The 21,263-nt window shown below is 52.2% G+C and overlaps 1 protein-coding gene across 1 annotated transcript in view; it reads right to left on the bottom strand.

Annotated features, from left to right (window-relative positions):
* PDIA5 (protein disulfide isomerase family A member 5) overlaps positions 1 to 21,263 on the bottom strand; it is an 88,067-nt gene that overhangs the window by 14,241 nt on the left and 52,563 nt on the right. The window contains exons 9-11 of the mRNA XM_037132327.2: positions 16,478 to 16,569; positions 16,316 to 16,387; positions 10,232 to 10,368 (exon numbers count right to left, since the gene is read on the bottom strand). Of these exons, the coding sequence (XP_036988222.2) occupies positions 10,232 to 10,368; positions 16,316 to 16,387; positions 16,478 to 16,569 (301 nt within the window). The remainder of the gene's footprint in view (positions 1 to 10,231; positions 10,369 to 16,315; positions 16,388 to 16,477; positions 16,570 to 21,263) is intronic.

The following is a 21,263-nucleotide window of genomic DNA, read 5'->3' as shown; positions in this document are numbered from 1 at the left end:
CCCACACCACCTGACCGCTCCAGTCTCGACTCCCTCCTGTTCTCCGCTCCTTGGCCCGCGGCCTCTTCTGGTCCTATCACACCGGGCTCATTTCCACCTCAGGGCTCCTGACACTGTTGTCTGGGACACGTATTCCCACAGATCTCAACGTGGCTCACCCCCTTATCTCAGTCACACTTCACTACAAATTTCACTTCCACAGAGAAATTCCCTGGCCACAGAATCCAAAAGAGCCTCACTCCATCACGGTCTGTCCCAGTATCCTATTTATTTTCCCAAGTGAACTCAAAACAGCTGGCATACCTTGCTTGTTCTCTATCCATCCCCCCAGCTGGACCATAAGCTCTGGACGGGCTTAGCTGTCTGTCTAGCTCACCACCACATCCCTGGTATTGAGGGTGGTGTTCCCCATACTGAATGAATAAACCACGTGGTTATATTGTTCAGATTTACACCTGGGATCACAAGACGTAACTGGAGTAAATTCTTTTGGAGCAAGTTGTGCCGTGCACCAGAACAGCTCTTGTTGGACTGACCAGCTCTATTTAATGTAACTGGCAGCCAAGGCAGTTTCTGTGCACGCACTTCTCCCCACCATTCATATACTCCCCTGCTGCTTACTAGGTCTAAAAAGCCTCTACAAATCTCCAACACCCTGGATGTTGGTCTAAAGTTTCCCACACATACCCTAGGGTTCTCTTGAAACTGTCATGGTTTTCGATTCTAGCATCAATTCCCTCTGCCCCCTGAACGAGATACTAAGGCTGAGCAACAAATTTCCATACACAGAGTTTATGATGAGGAGACTGGCCAGGCCCCGAGGAGAGATATGAGTATCTTCTTCACTCATGTCCCCCTGCTCAGTGCTGAACTTGACCCCAGCTCCAGCTTCCTGGGCCTGGCCCTGGCCCTCAGGATATTTTCCGGCTGTGGAACAGCCAGGGGAGGAGGGTTATCCACGGGAGCAGGACTCTAGCCCACTGCATTTCAGTGTCTTGACTGCGATTTGATAGGCCATTAAGTTTTATTGCCAAACTTCCTTGTTGGGTTTTTATCATCCGTGTAAGTGTGCTTATGCTGATTTTCATGATCTGGCACAGAGGCTACGCATCGATTCCTCAATCACACTCTTTTCTGGCTGCAGGAACATTGGCCTCCCATCAACCCCAAGCCTTCAGATACCTCTGGACTCCCATTATCTTCAATTACACTTATGATCTTATTAGAAACCAGCTATGGAAATTTTCCTGGATCTTGGAACCAGAGTTTTCCAGGGGACCAGATTAATTTGGAAAGCTCCCTGGTACCTGGGACTCTAGAGGAGCCTGAGTTTTCCTATCCACACGCCTGCTGCCTTGCCTGGACCTTGGCTTGGGCATGCCGAGGCGGCGGGGCTCCTGCAGATCCTAGCAGGAACACCACTGTCTTTTAACGCCAGACTGCCCCTCCCTGGACACCTCAGAGCTTTCCTGAGGCTTCTAGGTGTACAAGGGGGGACCCAAAAACCCAGACTTATCTTCTGGAGGGCGGGCCCTTGTAGTACAGGCTTCCTCCCTAGGTGAGTGTTCTAGGAACCCATCTGTATCATGGTACCAGCTGGTGTTTTTGTGAGAGGCTGCATTCAGCTTCAGCGAATATTTTTTGAAGACTCTTGCAGTGTGTCTGCCCATTTCATGATGGGTGACTTACGAGCACACCTGCCCCACATCAACTCTGAGTGTCCCTAAAACGGCGCACCTTCCCTATTCACCTGACCGCCCCCCCCCAGATGAAAAAAGTCCTCAAAGGGAAATGTTTTGCCGATGCGAAAGAGGTGAAACAAAAAACCTCAGAAGCACTAAAAGGAATCAAAATTGACAAGTTCAAAAACTGTTTTGAGCAGTGGAAAAAATGTCACCTTTGAAGGTGGCTGGAGTTTAAACATATACGAGCGAATACACAATTTTTTATAAATAAATCCTGGGGTTTTGGGGTCTCCTCTCACATACACACCAAAGCTGACTTGTAGAAACTCACATACTGACGGATGCCTCCGTCTGTCACACGGCCCTCGTCTCGTGCAAGGGAAGATTTGGGTTTTTTTCTTCCTTTATGTTAGTGTAAAATGTGAATAACAAGCTTTAAAATTTTCCTTCCAGGCTCCTATCCTGAGGAAATACTCTGACGCGCAGACAAATATTCACGCGTGAAAATGCGCCGTGCGGCATGATTTACCACGGGGACACAGGGCGGACGACTCCATCTGCAACACTGTGATGCGGGAAGTTCACGGCGCCATCGCGCAGTGGAGTACTGTGTGACCTCAAAGAGCATGTACTAAAAAGCATTTTTAATAACATTTTAAAAATACGCGTAATTTTTTTTAAAATGAAAAAAGAAAAAGATGCACAGAAAAGGAAACTTAAAGAAGTAAAATTAAGTCTCTTCCTTCCACTTGGTCCAATAAGCAAATGAAAAATCAAAATGAATTAAAGAATAAAATATAAAACCAAAAATATCGTAACAAAATACAGTGCACTATTTTTATATACTAGGGGTGGATGGCCCAAATAATCCAGGAGTCCCAGCGGTCAGGGTGGGAAAAGGCAGGCTTATAGAAGGCTCGGTGGTGAGGCTGTGGCCTCTAGAACTGCCCGGGTTTTAATCCTGGCTCCTTTTCCGGGCCAGGTGGTCTTTGGCAGGTTTCTTGACCTCTTCGTACCTCCCCTTCCTAAGCTATAAAATGGAAATAACCTTGATATATGCCACGCAGGTTTTGTTCTGCATATCAAATGCATTAACACATGGAAAGTGCTCAGAACAGTGCCCGACCCAGAGTGCTCAAAAAATATTCTAGCTCTCACTTAACTACTAAAAATGTACACTGTTTATACAATGAAAGGCACCAAAAAGCAAGTTAAAGCGACAGATTAACAGAAAACAACTGGAACATGGATAACAGATAAAGAGGAATACCCATAACTACAGAGTTCCAGGTTGAGAAGAAAAAAACCCAAACTACCCAGTAGAAAAATGGGCAAAGAACATAAACAGGTAGTTCACAGAAGAAATAAGGAAAGCTTATTTCACAAGCTTTCCTTCTTATCACAAGAAAAGACTCCCAACTTCCCCGGGGGCTGGAGAACTGCAGACGACAGCCCTTTGCCCAGGGCAGCAGGGACAGGCTGACAGCATCCGGGGCTGGCGGAGGGGCTGGCAGGTCAGGCGTGGCGGCACCTTTCTGGAGGGCAAGGTGGCAGATCTGTCGAAGCTCGAGCACACTTACCCCATGGCCCAGCAACTTCCCTTTCAGAAATTAGCCGTAAATATTGAGACCTGGTCCCAAATAGGTATATTTACACACGCTCGTTGCAATATTTGAACAGCGAAAGACTGGAGACGAGCATCCATCATCAGGGGAATGATTTACTGTACAGTTCATGGCATCTCTAAATTATAAAACACTGTTCACTGTTTGAAAAGATCGAGGGAGATTTATATGTCAACACCTGCATTTACATGAAAACATCTTTGAAACCTACTGGTAAGTGGAAAAAAGCATATCACAGAAAAATGGACAGGCAGCGATCGTGTCTGTATGAAAAATAACCCCGTGATGCAGGTGGAAGCACAGGGGGAGGAGGTGCCGCCTCCACAGCGGTGGCCCTGGGGAGGAGCTCGGCTGGTGGACACTGCTTCTCTGTGCCCCTTGAACCCCGCACTGCCAACAATACGGGTGTTGTTAAGATTATTCTTAAATTATGTATGCGCTTGAAAAATAAATGTAATTGCATGAAAGCTATACAAATCTGTACACGTGTCAAGAAAAGTCAGTTTACCTGGATGTTAATGTAACAAATAAAAGTTAAAAACAAGGAAGAAATAAAAAGAAACTAGTGAGAATGGGGCCAAAGAGTGAAAAGTGGTTCCCTCTGTATTATGGGATTACAGATTATTTTTTCCTTAACCATTTATTTCCTCTATACCTTCTAGATTTTCTAAGAAGATCACAAATTCTTTTGAGTAAGACTGAAATCAGAAAGAGAAAGTCCGGACTCGGGCAGGGACCTGTCACCTAATGGACGGGCCAGCTTCCGGAGCTCAGGCCGGCACAGCACAGGCTGCTGGCGGCGGTTGTGGCAGAGAGAACATCTCCTGGGGCCTGTCTCCAAGGACAGGGGGAGGACAAGGGCAGGGCTGCAGGCCAGCCTCAGGGTTCTGGGGAGGGGGTGGCAAGTGGGGCTCTGGTTCTCCGGAGCTTCTTTTTTGGACTCCCTGCCTGCTCCTCAGCGACACCCTCCTGGGAACTCTCACTCCGCTCCTTCTACCCTCCCCTTGCTGGGACGCTCACTCCGGTATCATTGTTACGGCATCGAGTCCTTCCCTGGCCTGCTGCAGGGCTGGAGTTACATGGACCAGAAGGAGCAGCTGGATGCTACTGCAGCAGAACAGATGAGGGCAGGAGATGAGTGACAACAAATACTCTGATTTCTCATTCAGACGGCTGCAGAAAGAAGCGAAAGGAACCGAGGAGGGACAGTGAGTGTCTGCTGCCACGCCCTTTCCGGCCCCATCTTTGTCCTCTGTGGGATGGGAGAGCTGGGCCGGGGGCCGCAGCCTCCCAGATCCACCCAGGCACCCCCTGAAGATGGACGGAAAAGGAGGAAGCGCTGAGCAACGGAGAGGCTGCTGCCGAAGCTGGACCCAGGCCCAGTGCCCACGCCCCTCTCTGAGCCTGCCGCCACACGCGGGCTGTCTTCCCACAAGGGTGGGGCCCACAGGGGACTCCTGCTTTAAATCTGTTCTCCCGCATAACCTAGTGCAGGACTGGAGCTAACCCCTGTGCAGGGCCCCAGCACTGTGGCTGAGCCTGTGCTCATTTGCCAGGCTCAGATGTCAGATGTAGAGGCTGCTGAAGATTCTGCATGGATTTCTATAACTCCAGCTGGGAGAGGACAGAAAGCAAGCGAGGAGGTGCAGGGAGAGGCTGAGGGTGGAAGTAAATGGCAGGAGACCTGGGAAAGAGAATAAAGAAGCAGGAAGCCAGTGAGGAGTTTGATAATTACAACAGCCAGGGCCTGTGGCCTTTCCTGCCGAGAACCTAGGAGTGTGGCTCTGCAGGCATCCACAAAAGTCCAGGCAGAGGACCCAGCAACTCGCCCTGGATCCTGCAGGGACCAGGGAGCACCTACCAGGCACACCACAGGTCAGGAGGAAGGCGGAAGGCCCCTCTGTTCTGGCCTTTCAGAGCCAGCCCGGGAAAGAAACAAACATGAAGCACTTACTCTGTGCATGGAAATAACCCTGCAGAGAGAGACCATGGCTCTCCGGGGAGCGTGTCAGGAACCGTGTTACCCTTCTTCTCTGTACTTTCCTATATTAACCCTTGATAAAACATACATGCATTCCCTTTTAAGTAGCAAAAATTAATACAGCCTTTTGGTTAATTAATTCAGCCCCAATGTTTTAGTCCACGGGAATCCTTTCAAATGTTGGTGTAACTGGTCAGTATCCCCCCTAGCTATCCTTTTCCAAGTCTAACCCTCCCAGATTTGAGAGTATGTCTTGCTTTTTATAGTTATAACAAAACTGCTGGTTAAAAAAAAAGTAGCGCCCTCTAGACAGAACCAGCCCAGACTCACTGTGAGAGCACCAAGGGGGTGTCACCCCTCCTGGTGGCCCTCGCTGCCAGTTCTCCCCATCCCAGAAAACTGCAGCACACTTTCGATCAAAGAAAGACATGCCAATTCATCAACCTAGTAACCCTGCCCCAAGAAACAAACCAAGGCCCCGGACCAGAGAGGCTCAGTTCGGTTCCCAGCCAGGGCACACGCCTGGGTGGAGGGCTCGGTCCTTGGTCAGGGTGCGTGCAAGAAGAGGCTATCGACCGATGTTTCTCTCTCATGTCGATGTTCCCCTCTCTCTTTCTCCCTCCCTTTCCCTCTCTCTAAAAAATAAATAAGTAAACGGTATTTTTTAAAAAACACCAAGGGCGTGGGCGATCCCTAGTGGAATCTACGGTCTTCTGCGCTGACAGAGGCCGAGCTGTCTTCCCAAGCCTCCAAATGGCCTGTTTCTATACCACTCCCTGCTGGTCTGGGGCTGACCCTGTCACACGGATTTCCAGGACTCCCCTTCTACTACACTTGGACAACTGCACGGCACTGCCAGTCTCTAGCCTGCTGACATTTGTCCTTTCTTCTGGGTCCCTCAAACACCCCAGAAGTGATCACCGTGGGTTTTCTGGAGCAGCTGGCATGATACACAGCCAGGCAGCCAGGAGCCCTCTGCTTTCAGTTCACCCTCCCTGGCTCTGGACTCTCTCTAAACCATATGCTCTCATCCCTTTCCAGGCGGTGGACCGAGCTCCTAGATAAGGAAGAAGGACGTGCAGAGGGATCTTTTGACGCAGAGCCACTCCCACTCTGACAGGTGGTTCATTAGGAGGCTTCACCACTGTCTTCCCCCCGAGCCTTCTCACTCTGCCGGCCCCACAGCGCACACCAGTGCAGAGCCAGGGCCAGGCAGACGCCTCATTGAAGAAGGCAGGGTCCCTGCCTGGCAGACACCCACCACAGGAGCCTCTGACAGCTCCATTTGCTAGGCCGGAACTCAGAGCCCCGCAGCAGAGCTCTACACAGACCAGCATATTATTCATAATACCCATTAATAATGACTAACGGGGAAGACAAAAGCTGCCACCTGGTTTCCAGTTCTCATTCTCTGATTTCTAATTTAGTTCTAGAACAACTTCATTTGTTTGTCTTCCCTTCACTAAGTGCTTACTCTATTCTATGCCCATGGGTGAGCTGGGTCGGGGCAGGGGTATGAGTGATCTCCCTTTGGTCCGAGGGGGGAAGAACATGCATTATGAGGAGGAGGGGGGAGGAGGGACCCTAAAGTCAACCTCCTCGCTCCAGCACCCTACAAGCATCAGCTACCACAATGGATTTGCTCACAACCTACGACTACAAAAGAACACACAACAACATGTCTAGCTTGCAACCAGGGTCATTAAAAAAAAGTGCTTCATAAATGATTCTTAAATGATTCCAATCTATCTGGTGCATATTTTTGGATTTACAGCAGTGGTCTCCAACCTTTTTGGCACCAGGGGCTGAGTTCATGGAAGATAATTTTTCCACAGACCAGGGATTGGGGGGGGTGACTTTATAACCTGCCACCAGATGCAGGTTAATTGTCACTGGACACTCAGTGATAGGGTTTTGATACGAGTCTGCAAGCAACTGATCTGTTATGGTCTCTGTGCAATCACACCTCTCTGTTCATGATAGTCTGTACTTGCAGCTGCTTCCCAGGGCTGGTATCACAGCCTCAGCTCCACCTCAGATCACCAGACACTAGTCTCACAAGGAATGTGCAACCTAGCTCCCTGGAGTACGCAGTTCACAGTAGGGCTGGCGCTCCTATGAGAATCTAATGCCTCCTGCTCTGACAGGAGGCGGAGCTCAGGCAGTAATGTGAGCGACAGAAAGCGGCTGCAAATACAGATGAAGCTTCGCTCTCGCTGGTCAGCCTGCTGCTCACCTCCCGCTGTGCCGCTGGGTTCCTAACAGGCCACTTGCCTGGGGGTTGGGGCCCCCTGATCTACAAGATTCATCAAAGGGACACCTACTCTTCACATTGTGATGCTTAAACCACAAAGCACTGCTTAAACCTCTCTGCACTCTTCCCTGAGTCAGGTGGGCTTTCTTCACACACGCCAGAAAGATGGACACACAGGGATGAAACTCCCAGGGGGGATCTAAAGCAGCCAGCCTGCATCTGCCTTTACTGAAGGAGTAAGGATGCAGGCAGGGTGGTTTAAGCTCCTGTTTCAACATAACTTCCTGCAAGACTTGCTTCGTCAGCAACTCTGAGACTGGCCGGCAGAGCACGGCCTGGCTAGTGACAGCACCGCAGTGGCGCCCGGCAGGCTGCACCCCGGGCACCTCCAACCTCAGGGGCGCCCTCGCTGTGGCTGCAGCAGGACAGGGGGTGACCTGCTCTCAAGGCTCTGCCATCACCCTTAATCAGGAGGTTTTTCGAAATCTGATTTTTGTTTGATCAATTTTCTAGAAATCCAGAAGGAAAAAGGCCAAAGGGAATACTTTTCCTTGGGATTTTCTTAAGAATCTGGCACCTATAAGAAAAAAGGCACTGGGGACATCCCTACCAGTTCCCACCTACCCAGACCCAGGTGATGCAGTGGGGGAGGAGGGGCAGGCAGACCAGGGGTCCGAGACAGGACTCACACAGCAGGGGGCAGTTTGGGCCACTTCTCCACATCTGTAAAATGGGGTTAACTGTATCTGCTCTGTGGCACTGTGGGTACCAGAAAAGGACAAGACCCTGTGAGAAGCCACTGTATCACTCTAGGTGATGCCCAACTGTCAGCACAAGGATCCCTACAACTAAGATGATAACAACATACTGTTACAACAGGAAACAGTGGAAACCTGGCTTGGGAGGGGAGAAGCTTCAGACAGCCACTGAGAGTTACTCTGCATAACTATGGCTACTTGGCTAGCTTCATAATTATCTTAAGTGGCTGTCCTGCACGGGGTTCCTCTGCTTCACACCTCTGCCTGACCACCAATGGCAGCCAGACGATGGGCAGACATAGTCAACTGTGGGAGGAGTCGGAAACAGGGATTGAAGTGCTGGGATTTAACTAGGCAAGGGAGCCATTTTCTCTCTCTCTGACACTGGGCTTAGAAAGGAAAAGAAAGGCAAGCAGGACACGCCAGGCAGGGGGAATGCTCTTAACCATGCAGCTTGGGAAGGAGAAGTGCTCTTGGCCGTGTGGGGAGCAGTAGTGAGGGAAGAGACATGCTGTCCGTGGTAAGGGATTTCTGCCACGCGGTTTGAAGGAGAGCAGTGAGAAGGGGGAAGTGAAGGCCCTGGCTGACTCCAGAGCTGCAGGGGACTTCTTTGCAAGATCCTGTCCTACTGCACCTGGATTTTACCTGGATTCTACCTGGATTCTTAAGACCTGTGCCTTTCCTGAGTTTCATCATGATCCAGAGTAAGATGGCACATCCCTTTCTGGACTATTATATCAAGGCCGACAGCAACGTATTCCAGATCCCGCACAGATAAGGGCATGGGAAACTTTGGGGGATGCTTCTGGCTAGTAGCCTGGTGGGGAGCATGGGAAGTGCTGGGTCTCATGGGCAGGGAGGGCTCCGAGCCAAGGTGCTCTGGGCCCCACCAAGGCTGGAATGTTGGAATGTTGTAAATAAAGACCTGCTTCTTCCAGCATTAATTGTTGACTCATTCTCCAAGGTGCCACGTGGACAGGCCCCTGCCTGCTCACTTACAGTTTGGTGAGCTCTGACACTGTCACCGAATATGCTACTATGGACTGGATGGTTGTGACCTTGATATGTAGTTATTTTTTGCTTTTTCCTTCCTCCACAATCTCTTACTCACCATCACTGGGCCAAAGGGCTGGCGAGAAGTCATGTAAAAAGAGCACCCCTCCCCCCCCCACACCCTGCCCCAGGGTCCCGAGACCAGCCTTCTTCACTTTGCGGGAGGGGCCCCCCTCTCCCAAGAGCTCTGAGCCCCAGGCTGGCATCCCCTTGCTCTCACACCACCCTTGCTCGCCGTACAAGAGCAGCATTCTCTCTTGGAAATGAATTACAATCAATTTCCATTCTCCATGGGAATGGGAAGGACACTGGCCTAGAAAAGTCCTGAGCTACAGGCCTTCCAGCCATATTGCAAACACACTGCGCAGCCTCACCCATCTTCCTCCTTTGATCCACCGTGGCCGCTGCAGGCAGTGACGGCCCCAGGGAAGCAGAAGGCGGGCGTCCTGGGTGCAGGGCGGCCTAGGCTCCGGCCCCCGGCTCCCTGTGCCCTCCCAGCTGCTGGGCAGCAACAGGCCCTCTCGGGGCTTCAGTTTCCCCACCTGTCAGGTGAGGGGTGACTACTGTTCCAGCCAGTATCATCGAAGGGTCCATCCGGTCCCAATTCCTCCAGTTCTGGGAAATCTACGCGCGTTTCCTGATTCACACTGACTGGGGGAAGCGCCAGGCCCACCAGGTTGAGCTGCGGGAACATGCAGCCTGACTGGGACTCGCGTGCTCTTCCAACGGTGATGCAGGGCCCTCGCCGAGCACCAGAGCGTCCCTGGCACCGAGAAGGCACCGGACAGGTGCTCACTGGACGTGCGTCCCAGAGCAGCGCCATCCTACACTGAGGTAGGGAAGGATGTGGTGGGGGGGAGCAAGGCTCCACTCACATGGGGCGTGGAACATGACGAGGACAGAGGAGTGCTCCTTCACAAACTGGTCAAAGTCTTCATCGGTCAGGTGATAAACGGAGCCGCCCTCATCTGCCCAGGGAGTCTCGGGGACCTGGGGCTGTGGCGGCTGTGGACTGGAAGACCAAAAACAGGCAGAGCTCAGAGCAAGCCCTGGGGCCTGAGCAGCCCTTACAAAATCCAGCCCCCGGTACAAAGCCCCAACTAGCTCAGCATGGCTGGCTGCGGGGGCTCACCAGATACCCCCAGGCGAAGGGGCGGGAAAGGGTGAGTGGTCTGGTCCTGCCCACCTCCACTGTCCCCTGAAAGCCTCACAGAAGTGCTTAGCTGATATCCCATCACAAACTGCGGCGTTTCGCCAAAGCCTTCCAGGCAGCTCAGGAAATCTCCCAGGTTCCCAGGAATCTGGGGGTGCGTAAATTTCTCAAGCTCTCTCAGACTTTCAGCAAACTGGCAAGAATAAACAGAGCAGCAAAGAGCATGGCCTTCGGAAAGCTCACCACTGTGTTCAGTAGTGCCCCACAGGCCGGGCCCCGCAGAAGAGAGGGTGTGAACGTGGGGGTGAGGGGGAAAGAGAGGGGCCAGGAGTCTCAGAAAGACCGAATCTGGGCCAGGAGGGGGAAGGGAGGCTGCCACAGGGTGACCAGCTTGGGAGGAAGTCACAGTAAGGAAGCATGAGGCCAAGGGGACGTCATACCCAAAGTATGACGGTGCTTCTGTCGCATCACAACTGCTTCCTAGAGACCAGGAACGAGGTTGTCCAGTCCCTCCCGAGGCAGAGTGTGGGAGCAGAAAGAGCTGCCTGGGGTCAGCCCAAATCCCATCTCCACCATCTCCGGCTGCAAAACCTCGGGAAGCTGCCCAGCCTCCCCTGAGTCGGCCTTGGCCAGGGAGAGCTGCCTGTCGGATGCACCCCCAGCAGGCTGAGTGCGGAGGCTCTCGGGGGACCCTCTGTGGCTCCCAAACTGACACGACTGCTGCTGACTCAAATTCTCTGACGCTTCACTGCCACAAGCACCTTATCTGCTGCTTGGAAAAAACCCTTTAAGGTGACAAATGTGAAAAGACAACCACTGTCCCTGCCTCTGAGAGAGAGCCTAAAGTAGAAAAGTGTGAAATCCCAGCAGCCAGGGCTGAGAATTTATAAGACCAATGTGGTCAACAGAGCAGAACTGCGACCCCCACTCCACAGCAGGTCCTGGCTGTGACGCCACCCTCACCCTCAGGAGCCCTCTGGTGCTTCGGACAAGGCCCCACTGGCCGCCTCGGTCACCCTGTCCGGAGTCACGAGAAGTAGCGGGGAGGTGGCAAACCGCTCTGGGTCTTGCACACCCAACGACAAATGGGACCTCAGAACGAGTCATTAGCCAGACAATGGTCCCCGACCAACACGAGGAAACCTAGGTCCCTGTACTTGGGCTGAGAACACCAACCCCTCAAACACCACCAATTCCACTCCAGGGAATTCATCTTTACAATACACCTGCACATGTCAAAATTATGTGCATTAAAAGGTATTCACTGTAGATGATTTGTCATAGCAAAGGCTGAGGAGAACCCAGAGTCCACTGGTGGGAGACGGTCAGGCCCACTGCCATTGGTCCGTCTGCACACAGAGGGCTGAGCACAGTGGAGAGCAAGGGAGCTCCACACACTGGCGAGGACGGACTGCAGGGACACACAGAACGGGCCACACTGTGCCAACAAATCTGGGAGAGGGTTTAAAAATGCTCGTTCACAGTTGCTTGTGTCTATGTAAAGAAACTAATCAAAGTTGTTACCTCCAGGAGCGTAGGACGGAGGAGCCAAGTGGAAGCAGGACTTTTCAACGTACAATATTCTTAATTTAAGAATTAATTATATGAATGAAATGTATTCAAATACTAAAATACCTTCTAAAATCCAGCAGGAGCGCACACTGCATGCAGGAGCCATGAAGGCACCTGGGAAACGTGTAGGTAGACACAGTGGAGAGCACACCCCAAGGCCCCTAAGTAACAGTCCAGGCGTTTTTCCTTTTTTTAAATATGAATGCACAGGAGCAAAAAGACAACCATGAAGAGAGAAAAAAAGACCAGTGCAATTTTACAAGTTAGGAAAATGACTTGGCCAAACAGAGGGCAGAATGTGGAGGTGCTGGGTGCAGAGGGTACAGGGCCCAAGAAGCGCACCGATGTGCAAGGCAGGGGCTCCCTCGGGCCCGGAGGCCGCCCCTTAGCAGGGAGGCCGTGGCCTGGGCCTGAAAGAGTTGAAAAGCCTGAGCAGCCAGGTGCTCAGATCCTGCCCCTCGCTGTAGCAACCAGGTGAACACTCCCCCCACCCGGGAGGCAACAGGAAGTCTACTTTCTGGAGGGGACTTTCTGGGCTCAGTGGGAGGACTCTGGAAAGACAGGGACTGAGTCGCAGGCTAAAGCCGCACACTGTTACTGAAGTATGCTATTTACCGTCTGTCTCCCTCTCATCTCTGTGCCTCCTGCACTGAACACACACCAGACTCCCAGTAAATGCTTTCTGAATAAATGACGGAACGAGAGAAGGACGGTGAAAGGAACTGGAGATGTCTGACCTGGAAAAGACCCAGGGAACACAGTAACTACCTTTGAATATTTCAGGCTGCATCAGGAAAAGAAATGAAGATTTCCTATGGCCCCCCCAAAGCAGAACCAACACCAACAAGCGGGAGCTCCAGAGAAAGAATTTCAGCTCATCAAAGGAGAAGCCTTCTATCTACAGTGGGCCAGGCAGGGAAGAGAGCTGCTCGGGGCGTCGGAAGACCTGGGATTGAATCCTATGTCCTCCGCTTAGCAGCTCTAGGGGCTCAGGCAACCAACCTGACCCAAAACATCTACAAGCCAGTGTAGGTGTGGGCCTTTCTTAAGCTACTCCTCGGGACAACTAGACAGACAATGGATGTGAGACAGGACTTATAAAGTGCTACCCAAATGTTCCTAGACTTTCATAACCTAAATCATAACAATCACTCAGACATGGACAGCCTACAATGCACCACAGCCCTGTTCTCAGGTGTCTGTACACCCATCCTAGAGGCGGTGCAGACGTTGAGGGGGACCGCTGGGGGCAGACTCATGGACACTGACATTCCCCTCCAGCCCTGAGACTCGGAGTTCCCCGATTCGCTCACAGCAGATCCTTGTCTAAGGCGGGTGCCGCACCATCGATGAAAAGGTGCAGCTCTAGGCCTTATAAGAAAACTCTGTTTGTTTTCAGCTCGCTTCCGGTCAGTATAAAAACACGGGCAGAAACGGTGAGCTGGGTAAAAATGGATCACCACTGCTGCGTACTCCACCTGCCAAACTCAACTCAGAGCATGCAGTCTGCAGAAGGGCCCGAGAAACAGCTGTAGGGAGCACAGTGGGTTGGTGCATCTGACCCACGGCCCTGGGACGCTGGACACCAGGGACTTCCTGCCCAGCCCCCCACCACGCCCACCCAGCACAGGATCTGGGCTCTTGTCTCCCGAGCTCCTGAACGCCATTCAGAGTCAGTGAGGCTAGACCCCCTCACCCCGTCCACACTGGGCTGCCACAGTGGTGAGCGATGGAGAGGCCCAGGGAGGAAGGGCGGGGGAGAAGGGCAGGCGGGTCACTGCTACCCACTGGGATTTGGGGGAAATCTGGTAAGGACTTAGAACACTGGCACTCAGAGCTTGGTGTATGTGTGCGGGGGGCGGGGGGTGGTGACATGGGGCTTTTCTTTTCATTTAACTATATTTTAAAGTTTTTCTATAACAACAATCTCACCTGAATAGCCTTAAAATCTAATTTTAAAATATTTTTAGAAAATTAAGCCAGGCGGTGGCACAGTGCCATTGCTCTTCCTGGGGTGAGAGATGAGGCGGCTCCCGGGCCCTTCGGGAGGCGACCTCCTCGCCCCACTGTGCCGGGGAGCACGCTGCGCCCTGTCTGGGAGGAGCTGCCCTCAGGTGTGTCCCCGACACAGTGATCGGGGGCTGGGCAGCTCTGGAGGGGCTGCCAGGGAGACCCGGATGCTGTCTTCCCTTCTCTGGAGTTACCCCGCCAACTGTCTCAACCTGGAGCCCCAGAGTGAACTGCAACCTGCTAACAAGGTGAATGAGAGGGAGGGGAGGCAAATAGGGAGGCACTGACCCCGGGCACAGATCGGGAGACAGCCCTGGGACACAGGCCGGAGAGTGTCGCCGAGGAGCTGGGCTGGCAGCGTGCAGACAGCAGGGTGGGGGACAGAGCGGCAGGCCACAGAGGAGACAACAATCTGTCTCAGAAACCCCACTGATGTATTCCCCTTGTCTACGGTGAGCAGGCAATTCTCTCAACACTTTTTAAAAAATCCAAACCTACCCTTCCAAAAAGATATGAGTCTATTTTGAAATCAGAAAAGGTTAGAGAAGGGCAGGGAAGCAGACAGATTTGTACGCTCTGGTGACAAATGAGATTGCTGTTTGTTGAAACCTTCTCCCAAAGCAGAGCAAGATGTGCCCGGCTGTAGGAGAGGGCACGCTTGTTGCTCGCTGTCCAGTGAGAAAGGAAGGCGGGGGCAGCAAAGGCCCAGGTTGGGACAATGAGTCTGTGAGGATGGGCAGCTGCCTCCTGGGCAGGGCCTGGAAATGAGGTAATAGATGGGGAAAGCTATTTGAAATGCTCCCGAGAGATAAAGGATGCCACACAAGCACGGTGTTATCGTGGTGTTTTATCCCCCAGGCTCCTGGGAACTGACAAGGGACAGAGTTTCAACTTCCAGAATCTTAACAGCTGGTTTCTTGTGGGGTTTTTTTAAGCAGGGGGTGGGCTCAAAATTCATCCTCTCTTCCCATTCTGAAAATACACATTTTTCAACTTTCATACTTTTGGATAACTAATTGTTTAAGCCTGAGCCCCTCAGGTAATGATATTAATAAATGGCCCTGGCTGGTGTAGCTCAGTGGATTGAGCGTGGGCTGCGAACCAAAGGGTCGCCAGTTCAATTCCCAGTCAGGGCACACGCCTGGGTTGCAGGCCAGGTCCCCACTGGGGGCCACTAAATAAAACCTTTTTTAAAAATTCAAAATAAATATCCGCCAGCCACCGGGGGAAGGGTTCTCACCAGAACTCAGGGCAGTTGGAGCTGCTGCTGGGGGGCCCTGCCCTGCTGCTTGTCAGCGGCAGGAGCTTGGGCCAGCTATAAGCAACCTCATCACTGTGCCCAGTGACCTCCTTCATAAAGTGAGGGCAGTGATAATACTTTCCTCGCAGGGCTGCTCTGAGGACTGTATGAGAATCCACATAAAGTGCTTAGAACAGTGTTGGCCACAAAGTGGAGCCCTCCAAATGTTAGCTGACACTGCGCACAGGTAACCACAGACTGGTAAGCGCCAAACTGATACCAGGCCAAGCACAGCACAAGCAGGATGGGTGCTCAGCTGGCTGGCCAGGGAGCATTCCAGGAGAGGTGGCCCCGCCCCAGACTCCCCATCCAATGGGTCAGGGTCCGTCCAACCATCATGCCAAAGTCACACGTGGAACATGCAGGGGGCTCCGGGTAGGGGATGGTTTAGGTTGTAAGAATCTAATCACATTAAAACAGGGATCACAAGGCTACCAGGCAGCAGCATCTGTGGGGAGTGCAGCGTGGACGGCAAAGCACTCTGCACACCGATGTCATCAGAATCTTTCTTAGTAGCTACACAGTACCTAAGGCCGTGTTATGTTTGAAATGAGCTCTCCATTGACAATTCTATTTTCAGACAGACCTACAGTGACAGGTCTCAAACCTGACATCCTGGGTGAGAAACTCATCTATCCACGAGACAGAGAGTATAAGGAAAAACACTATTTGAAATGCGGTCATCACAGCTAAAGTGACAACAAATCCTCCCAACACCCGCATCCTAAATTCAGAGGCCCCCACCCTTACACAGATGGGACCAAAAATAGCTGTGCGGGCAGCGCAACAGGTCCTTTTCCTCCTCGTCCTCTTCCCCAAACTGCAGCCAGAGCCCAGGGGCGAGAGCCCACCCTGGGGCCGGTGGTGCCCCTCCCCCTGGGCACCAGCCCCCGTGCCCCACCCACAGGTGGCCGCCCCACTTACTCCTTTAGCCACTGCACGATGTCCTCGGTGGTGGACCCATAGTTGTCGTACTGGAACAGAAACCGCCCCTTCCTGTGAAATGTGCAGAGACAACGTGGGCTCAGCGGGGACGCGAACGCCGTCGCGGAGGCGGCGGGCGTCCCAGGGAGGCAGGTGACTTACTCGAAGTAGCAGATGGTGGGGTAGCCCCGCACCCTGTACTCCTCCTTGATGTTTTCGAATTCCGAAGGGTAGACGTTCATCCCGGCCAGCACCTAGGAGCAAAGCGAGAACAGACCTGTCCACCCTCTGCCTGGCAGACACCTCGCCTTGTCCATGTGCCTCCTGTCCGGCTGTCCCACCAAAAATGATGGGGACATAATGAAAAGCCCCACATACTGATGCGCAGCCTGGGGCAGCAGGGAGCAAGGTGAGCTAAGTCAGCTGGGAATGAAAACCAAGAGCTCCAGGAGAGGTGCCAGGGTCCAAGTGCCTCTACACAGGTGTTCTCTTTCACCTGCCCTGTAGAAAGACCACCCCAGACCAAACACAAAGTTCTGAGGTCTGAGAAAGACACCTGGCTTTGCTACCAAATTCAGACAGATCCCAGAGTGAGCCACTGTCACCTATGTACATGCTATGCTTCTCCTCTGCCCATGTCAACTAAGGTTGTGCTCTACTCCCTAATTGCAGAATCACTGTTTAGCTACTCCACAATGTCCTCGGACACTTTCCTGGATCCCTCATGGCCTGTCCTCAGTCTGTCCAGTTAGGCTTTATGTGCAACATTACCAGACCTCACAGCTCTGTGCGGCCAAGGAGACTGTGAGGTGCTTATTATGCCGATCCACCTGCCCAGCTCGCCTCCCTCCAGGCCTTGCTGGGTCTCCCCAACCTGTCTGTGACCACACCTCTGACGACGGAATATGCTCCAGCTGCAGGAGTCCAGGCATCCAACTGCCCTGAATGGGGAAAGGGGGTTTTAGCAGCTGTATTCCTGATGACAGGGCTGTTCTAAGAACAACCTAAAACTCCTTTCCTGCAGCAGAAACTTTCTACTCTGGAGGGGGATCGATGCCCAGAAAGAGGACTCTGAATCAGTTTCCACAGAGAACGGAGACAGAGCAGCCAGATCCAGGAAGGCTGTTTCACAAAACTGGGTGGCAGACAGGAGAGGGAAAAGGAAGTTAAAAAGAGCAAGAAGAAACCCAGGAAGCTGAATTTTGCTGAAAAATAAATACAAAAGAAAGCACAGGAGCAGAAAAAGGAAAATAATAGATTCATCAGACAATGCATTTGATTCAGAAGACTGCTTCCACATGGGAGTCACGTGACTCTGGGCAAGTCGCTCACCCTCCCTGAGTGAGCTTCATTGTTTGCAAGATGCAGGTGATAAAACTATCACCACAGGGCTCCTAAGAGAACTGAATGAGATGATCCACATTAGAGATTTTAGCAGAGAACGTGCACTGAATAATCGAGTTCTTCATTTCCCGCCAGCCCCTCCCAGTATGCAGCCGCCCGCGCCACTGACCGCTCCACCCAGCGGCATCCAAACATGTCTCTTCAACTGCTTCAAGTAGCTGCCACGATGCCTGTGCACAGTAAACGTGTGCTACACCACTGGGGTCCTTCCCATTTTGAAATGCTGCAAGGATTATGTCAGGATGGGCGCGGCAGGATAAAATGGCGGCTGGACTACAATCTGAATGGCACCCGGACTACAATCCAAATAGCGATGGACTACAATCCAGAAAAGACAGCTGACGTGAAACCAGAGAGCCGAAAGGGCAGGCTTTGCCAAAACAGGTATCTGTGTAGCAACCTGAGTCGGAGGAAAAAACCACCGAAGCTGTATTGCCGCTTTGCTCAGAGGGGACCAATCCCCAGCTCCCATGGGGAGCCAAGGAAAACAAAACCCCGCCATTTTCCCTATTGGGCGGTGACTTCCCCCCACTCTACAGACCAGGGAACCCCGCCCGGACGCACAAACCCCAATAAAGCTCTTTATTGCCTGACTGGCATTTCTTTCTTGAAGGAGCCTAAGGAAAACCTTTCAGAATACAGGAAAAATAAGCCTGAAATAGAACTTACTCAAAGCACTGAAACCTTCTAAAAGCCATCCTGTTCATTTTGCCAGACTGATTCAGCAGCCTTTCCAGTAAAAATGTACTACTTTAAAGTTCTTTTTTTATGTCTAATTGATCTCCCTACTGTCGGTGCACATTCACCGCAAGATTAATTTTCCTCATCCTCCTCTTTCATTACATCACTTCCCTGCATAAAACCTTTCAAGTCCACTGAATCCAGGCTAAAGTCGAACTTTACACTCGAAGGCCATACAAGCCTCTACCGCATTTCTTAATTTTCCCTTCTTATAGAACTCTTGACTGAACACCTGCTAGGGTCTCGACTTTCTTCACTCTCCCAGATGAGACCATTTGAAATTTCTGCTCAGGGAGGAAGGTGGGCCGAGTGCTGCCTAAAGCACTTTGCAGACAAGCAGTGAACCGCCGTGGCTCGGAGGCAGGCGCAGGGTCGGGACTCGGGGTGTGAATGCTAGCTCCCCAGCTCGTAGACAGATGCATTCCCTTGAACATGTCATAGCTAACTCTGCCTTAGCTTCCTCATCTGCAGCTGCCTCCTGTGGTTACTGTGAAGGTTAAGTGAAACACTACAAGCATCTACAATGCTCAACATATGCCACGTGTTTTCCTCACCACTGCGGACAGGCACTGCAGCTCTCATCTCATTTCCAGAGCGCACACTGTGCCCCGACTGTGTCCCCCCATCCCCTGGCTTGAGATGCCCACGCTCCACCTCTGGGCTCCCATCAGAGACTCATTCATCGTTAATGCAAATCAAATCCCACCTTCCCCGGCAGCCTTTCCAAATCACCTTTGCTTGTAATGAACTCTTAATTCTCTGAGTTCCTGTAGCACTTTTGTACTACTTTGGGGACCTTTATTAGGTAATGAGATAAATATTTCATGAACCACCACGTACAAACCCCTCTGGAGTTTGTGAAGGTGAATGAGGCGAAACTGGTCTCAATCTAAGGAAAGCTAAGGCCACGGCACCTGCCACCGAGCCAGCCGTGCCTGGGGCCATTCCGCTGGCACGACACGCTCTTTCTCCTGTTCAGCCATGTGGTGGCAGGACTGATCACAGAAGCTCCAAAGGCAGGGGACATGTGAATCAGTGCCCAAAGGAGGGTGAGATGTCCACAGATGTTCCAGGAAAGAGGGGGCAAGACAAAACAAGACTCGGCCTGAGAAAAGGGACGTGGTTAGTGTGACTGGACTGCGGGACGCACGGCGGGATCTAAGAGAAGGCGGGATGGCTTCACTGAGGTCACTTTGGAGGCTCTCGTGCCTGAGAAACCAGAACTTTATTCAGGAGTGGCTAGAGAGCTATGGAGGGTTTCCAGCTGCACATTTTTACATACAGAGGTTGGGCTGCAGGAGAAAGTCAGCTGGCAACCGCCCTGTGTGAGCTAACCAGGGCCTGAGCCAGGACAGCGGGCAGGAGAGGACAAAGGTTGCAAGGGCAGAGTGACAGGATGACGCCCAGCACGCTGGCGGAGGAACCCGCGGTACTCCGGAGAGTCGGGAAGGAAAAGCTGGATGTCTGCCACATGGAAAGACGCTGCATTTTACTTTAGACAGCCTGCTTTTGGGACGCAGGGAGAAAAGCCCAGACCGAGGTGTCAAGCAGTCTGGTGCACGGTGCTGGGGCTCAGGGACTGGCCTCCACGGGGCCGCACTGCGGGGAAGCTGTGGAGGCAGGTAAAAATCACTGAGGGCAGACAGGCCATGATGAGACACGGGAAGCTCAGTGCTGGGCCTTTGCTCCAATGTGATGGTAAGAAAAGAGGGTGGAAAGCAGCACCTGGGGAGCACCCCCATCTAATGAGTGAGAGGGACAGCAAGTACAGAGAGGTGAGGGTCAATCATCCGTATCTGCTAAGTGTCTGGGGGTTCCATTGCCATCTTTGCACCCCAACCCATTTGCTCCCCACAACACCCCAGTGAGGGACACCATCATCATCCCCATTTTACAGATGGAAAAATGGAGGAGCCAAAGCTCTTTGCCTAAGATCTCCCGACTAGTTAGTGAAAGCCAGCACCAGAGTCTGATTTGCACAAATCTGTCACCAGAACTGACCTACTTCACAGTGTTTACACCCAGAGGGTCCCTCATGGCCACGGTTAACAGGAGACTCAGTGTGGACATCAGTCTGGCAAATGGGAAGAGAAGGCAGACGGGGACATTCTGACCAGACGGCTGCTCTGACCAGGGAGCAGCAACGGCTGCTGATGAGGACGTCCATTATCAGTAGATGGAACAGACACAGATGAGTCACCTGACATCAGTGACAGCGAAAAAGCGGCAGATGTGAGTCTGGAAATGGCAGAGGCTGTGCATCCCTGATCTGGCCTGACTTCAGTCTTAATGACATCATCGGGTTGGATACCTCCCAAGGTGTCTGCAGAAGAGGCAGATTTAGGGCCCCTGCCACAGCCCCGGTCAGCCAGAAAGGGCTCAAAGGTGACAAAGATGAAGAGGAGACAGGACGTATTGAACCGGCGGGATTTCAGCAGTGGGGAGGGAATGGCTTTTGATTTCAGGGGACTCTCGGCCCACTGCTGCCCTGTGTGTGAGGACACGAAGGAACACTTCTAGTCACGCTGCTTCTGGGAAGTCGTGGCTGCACCACGTGCCTGGGCCCCCAGATGCCGCCTACAGCAGGTGTCCGTGATGGCCAGGACCCTTCCCACTTTATGGAGCTGGGAAAAGATGAGAACGTGTGCAAAGAAAGCAAAGGTGCTTTCCTAAGTACTAATGGGAAAACAAAACAAAACAAACCATAATCGAGAAAATATGGAAGCATGAAAATGGATGAGTTCACACTACACGGGTGCCTCCGGCTGAGGAAACTATCACCTGGCTCTCCAGGTGTCCGACC

The sequence above is a fragment of the Artibeus jamaicensis genome, unplaced genomic scaffold (assembly GCF_021234435.1).
Source record: "Artibeus jamaicensis isolate MK-2021 breed Jamaican fruit bat unplaced genomic scaffold, CSHL_Jam_final contig_3126, whole genome shotgun sequence".
Taxonomy (NCBI): Eukaryota; Metazoa; Chordata; class Mammalia; order Chiroptera; family Phyllostomidae; genus Artibeus; species Artibeus jamaicensis.
This window is presented reverse-complemented; position numbering and strand designations above follow the sequence as displayed.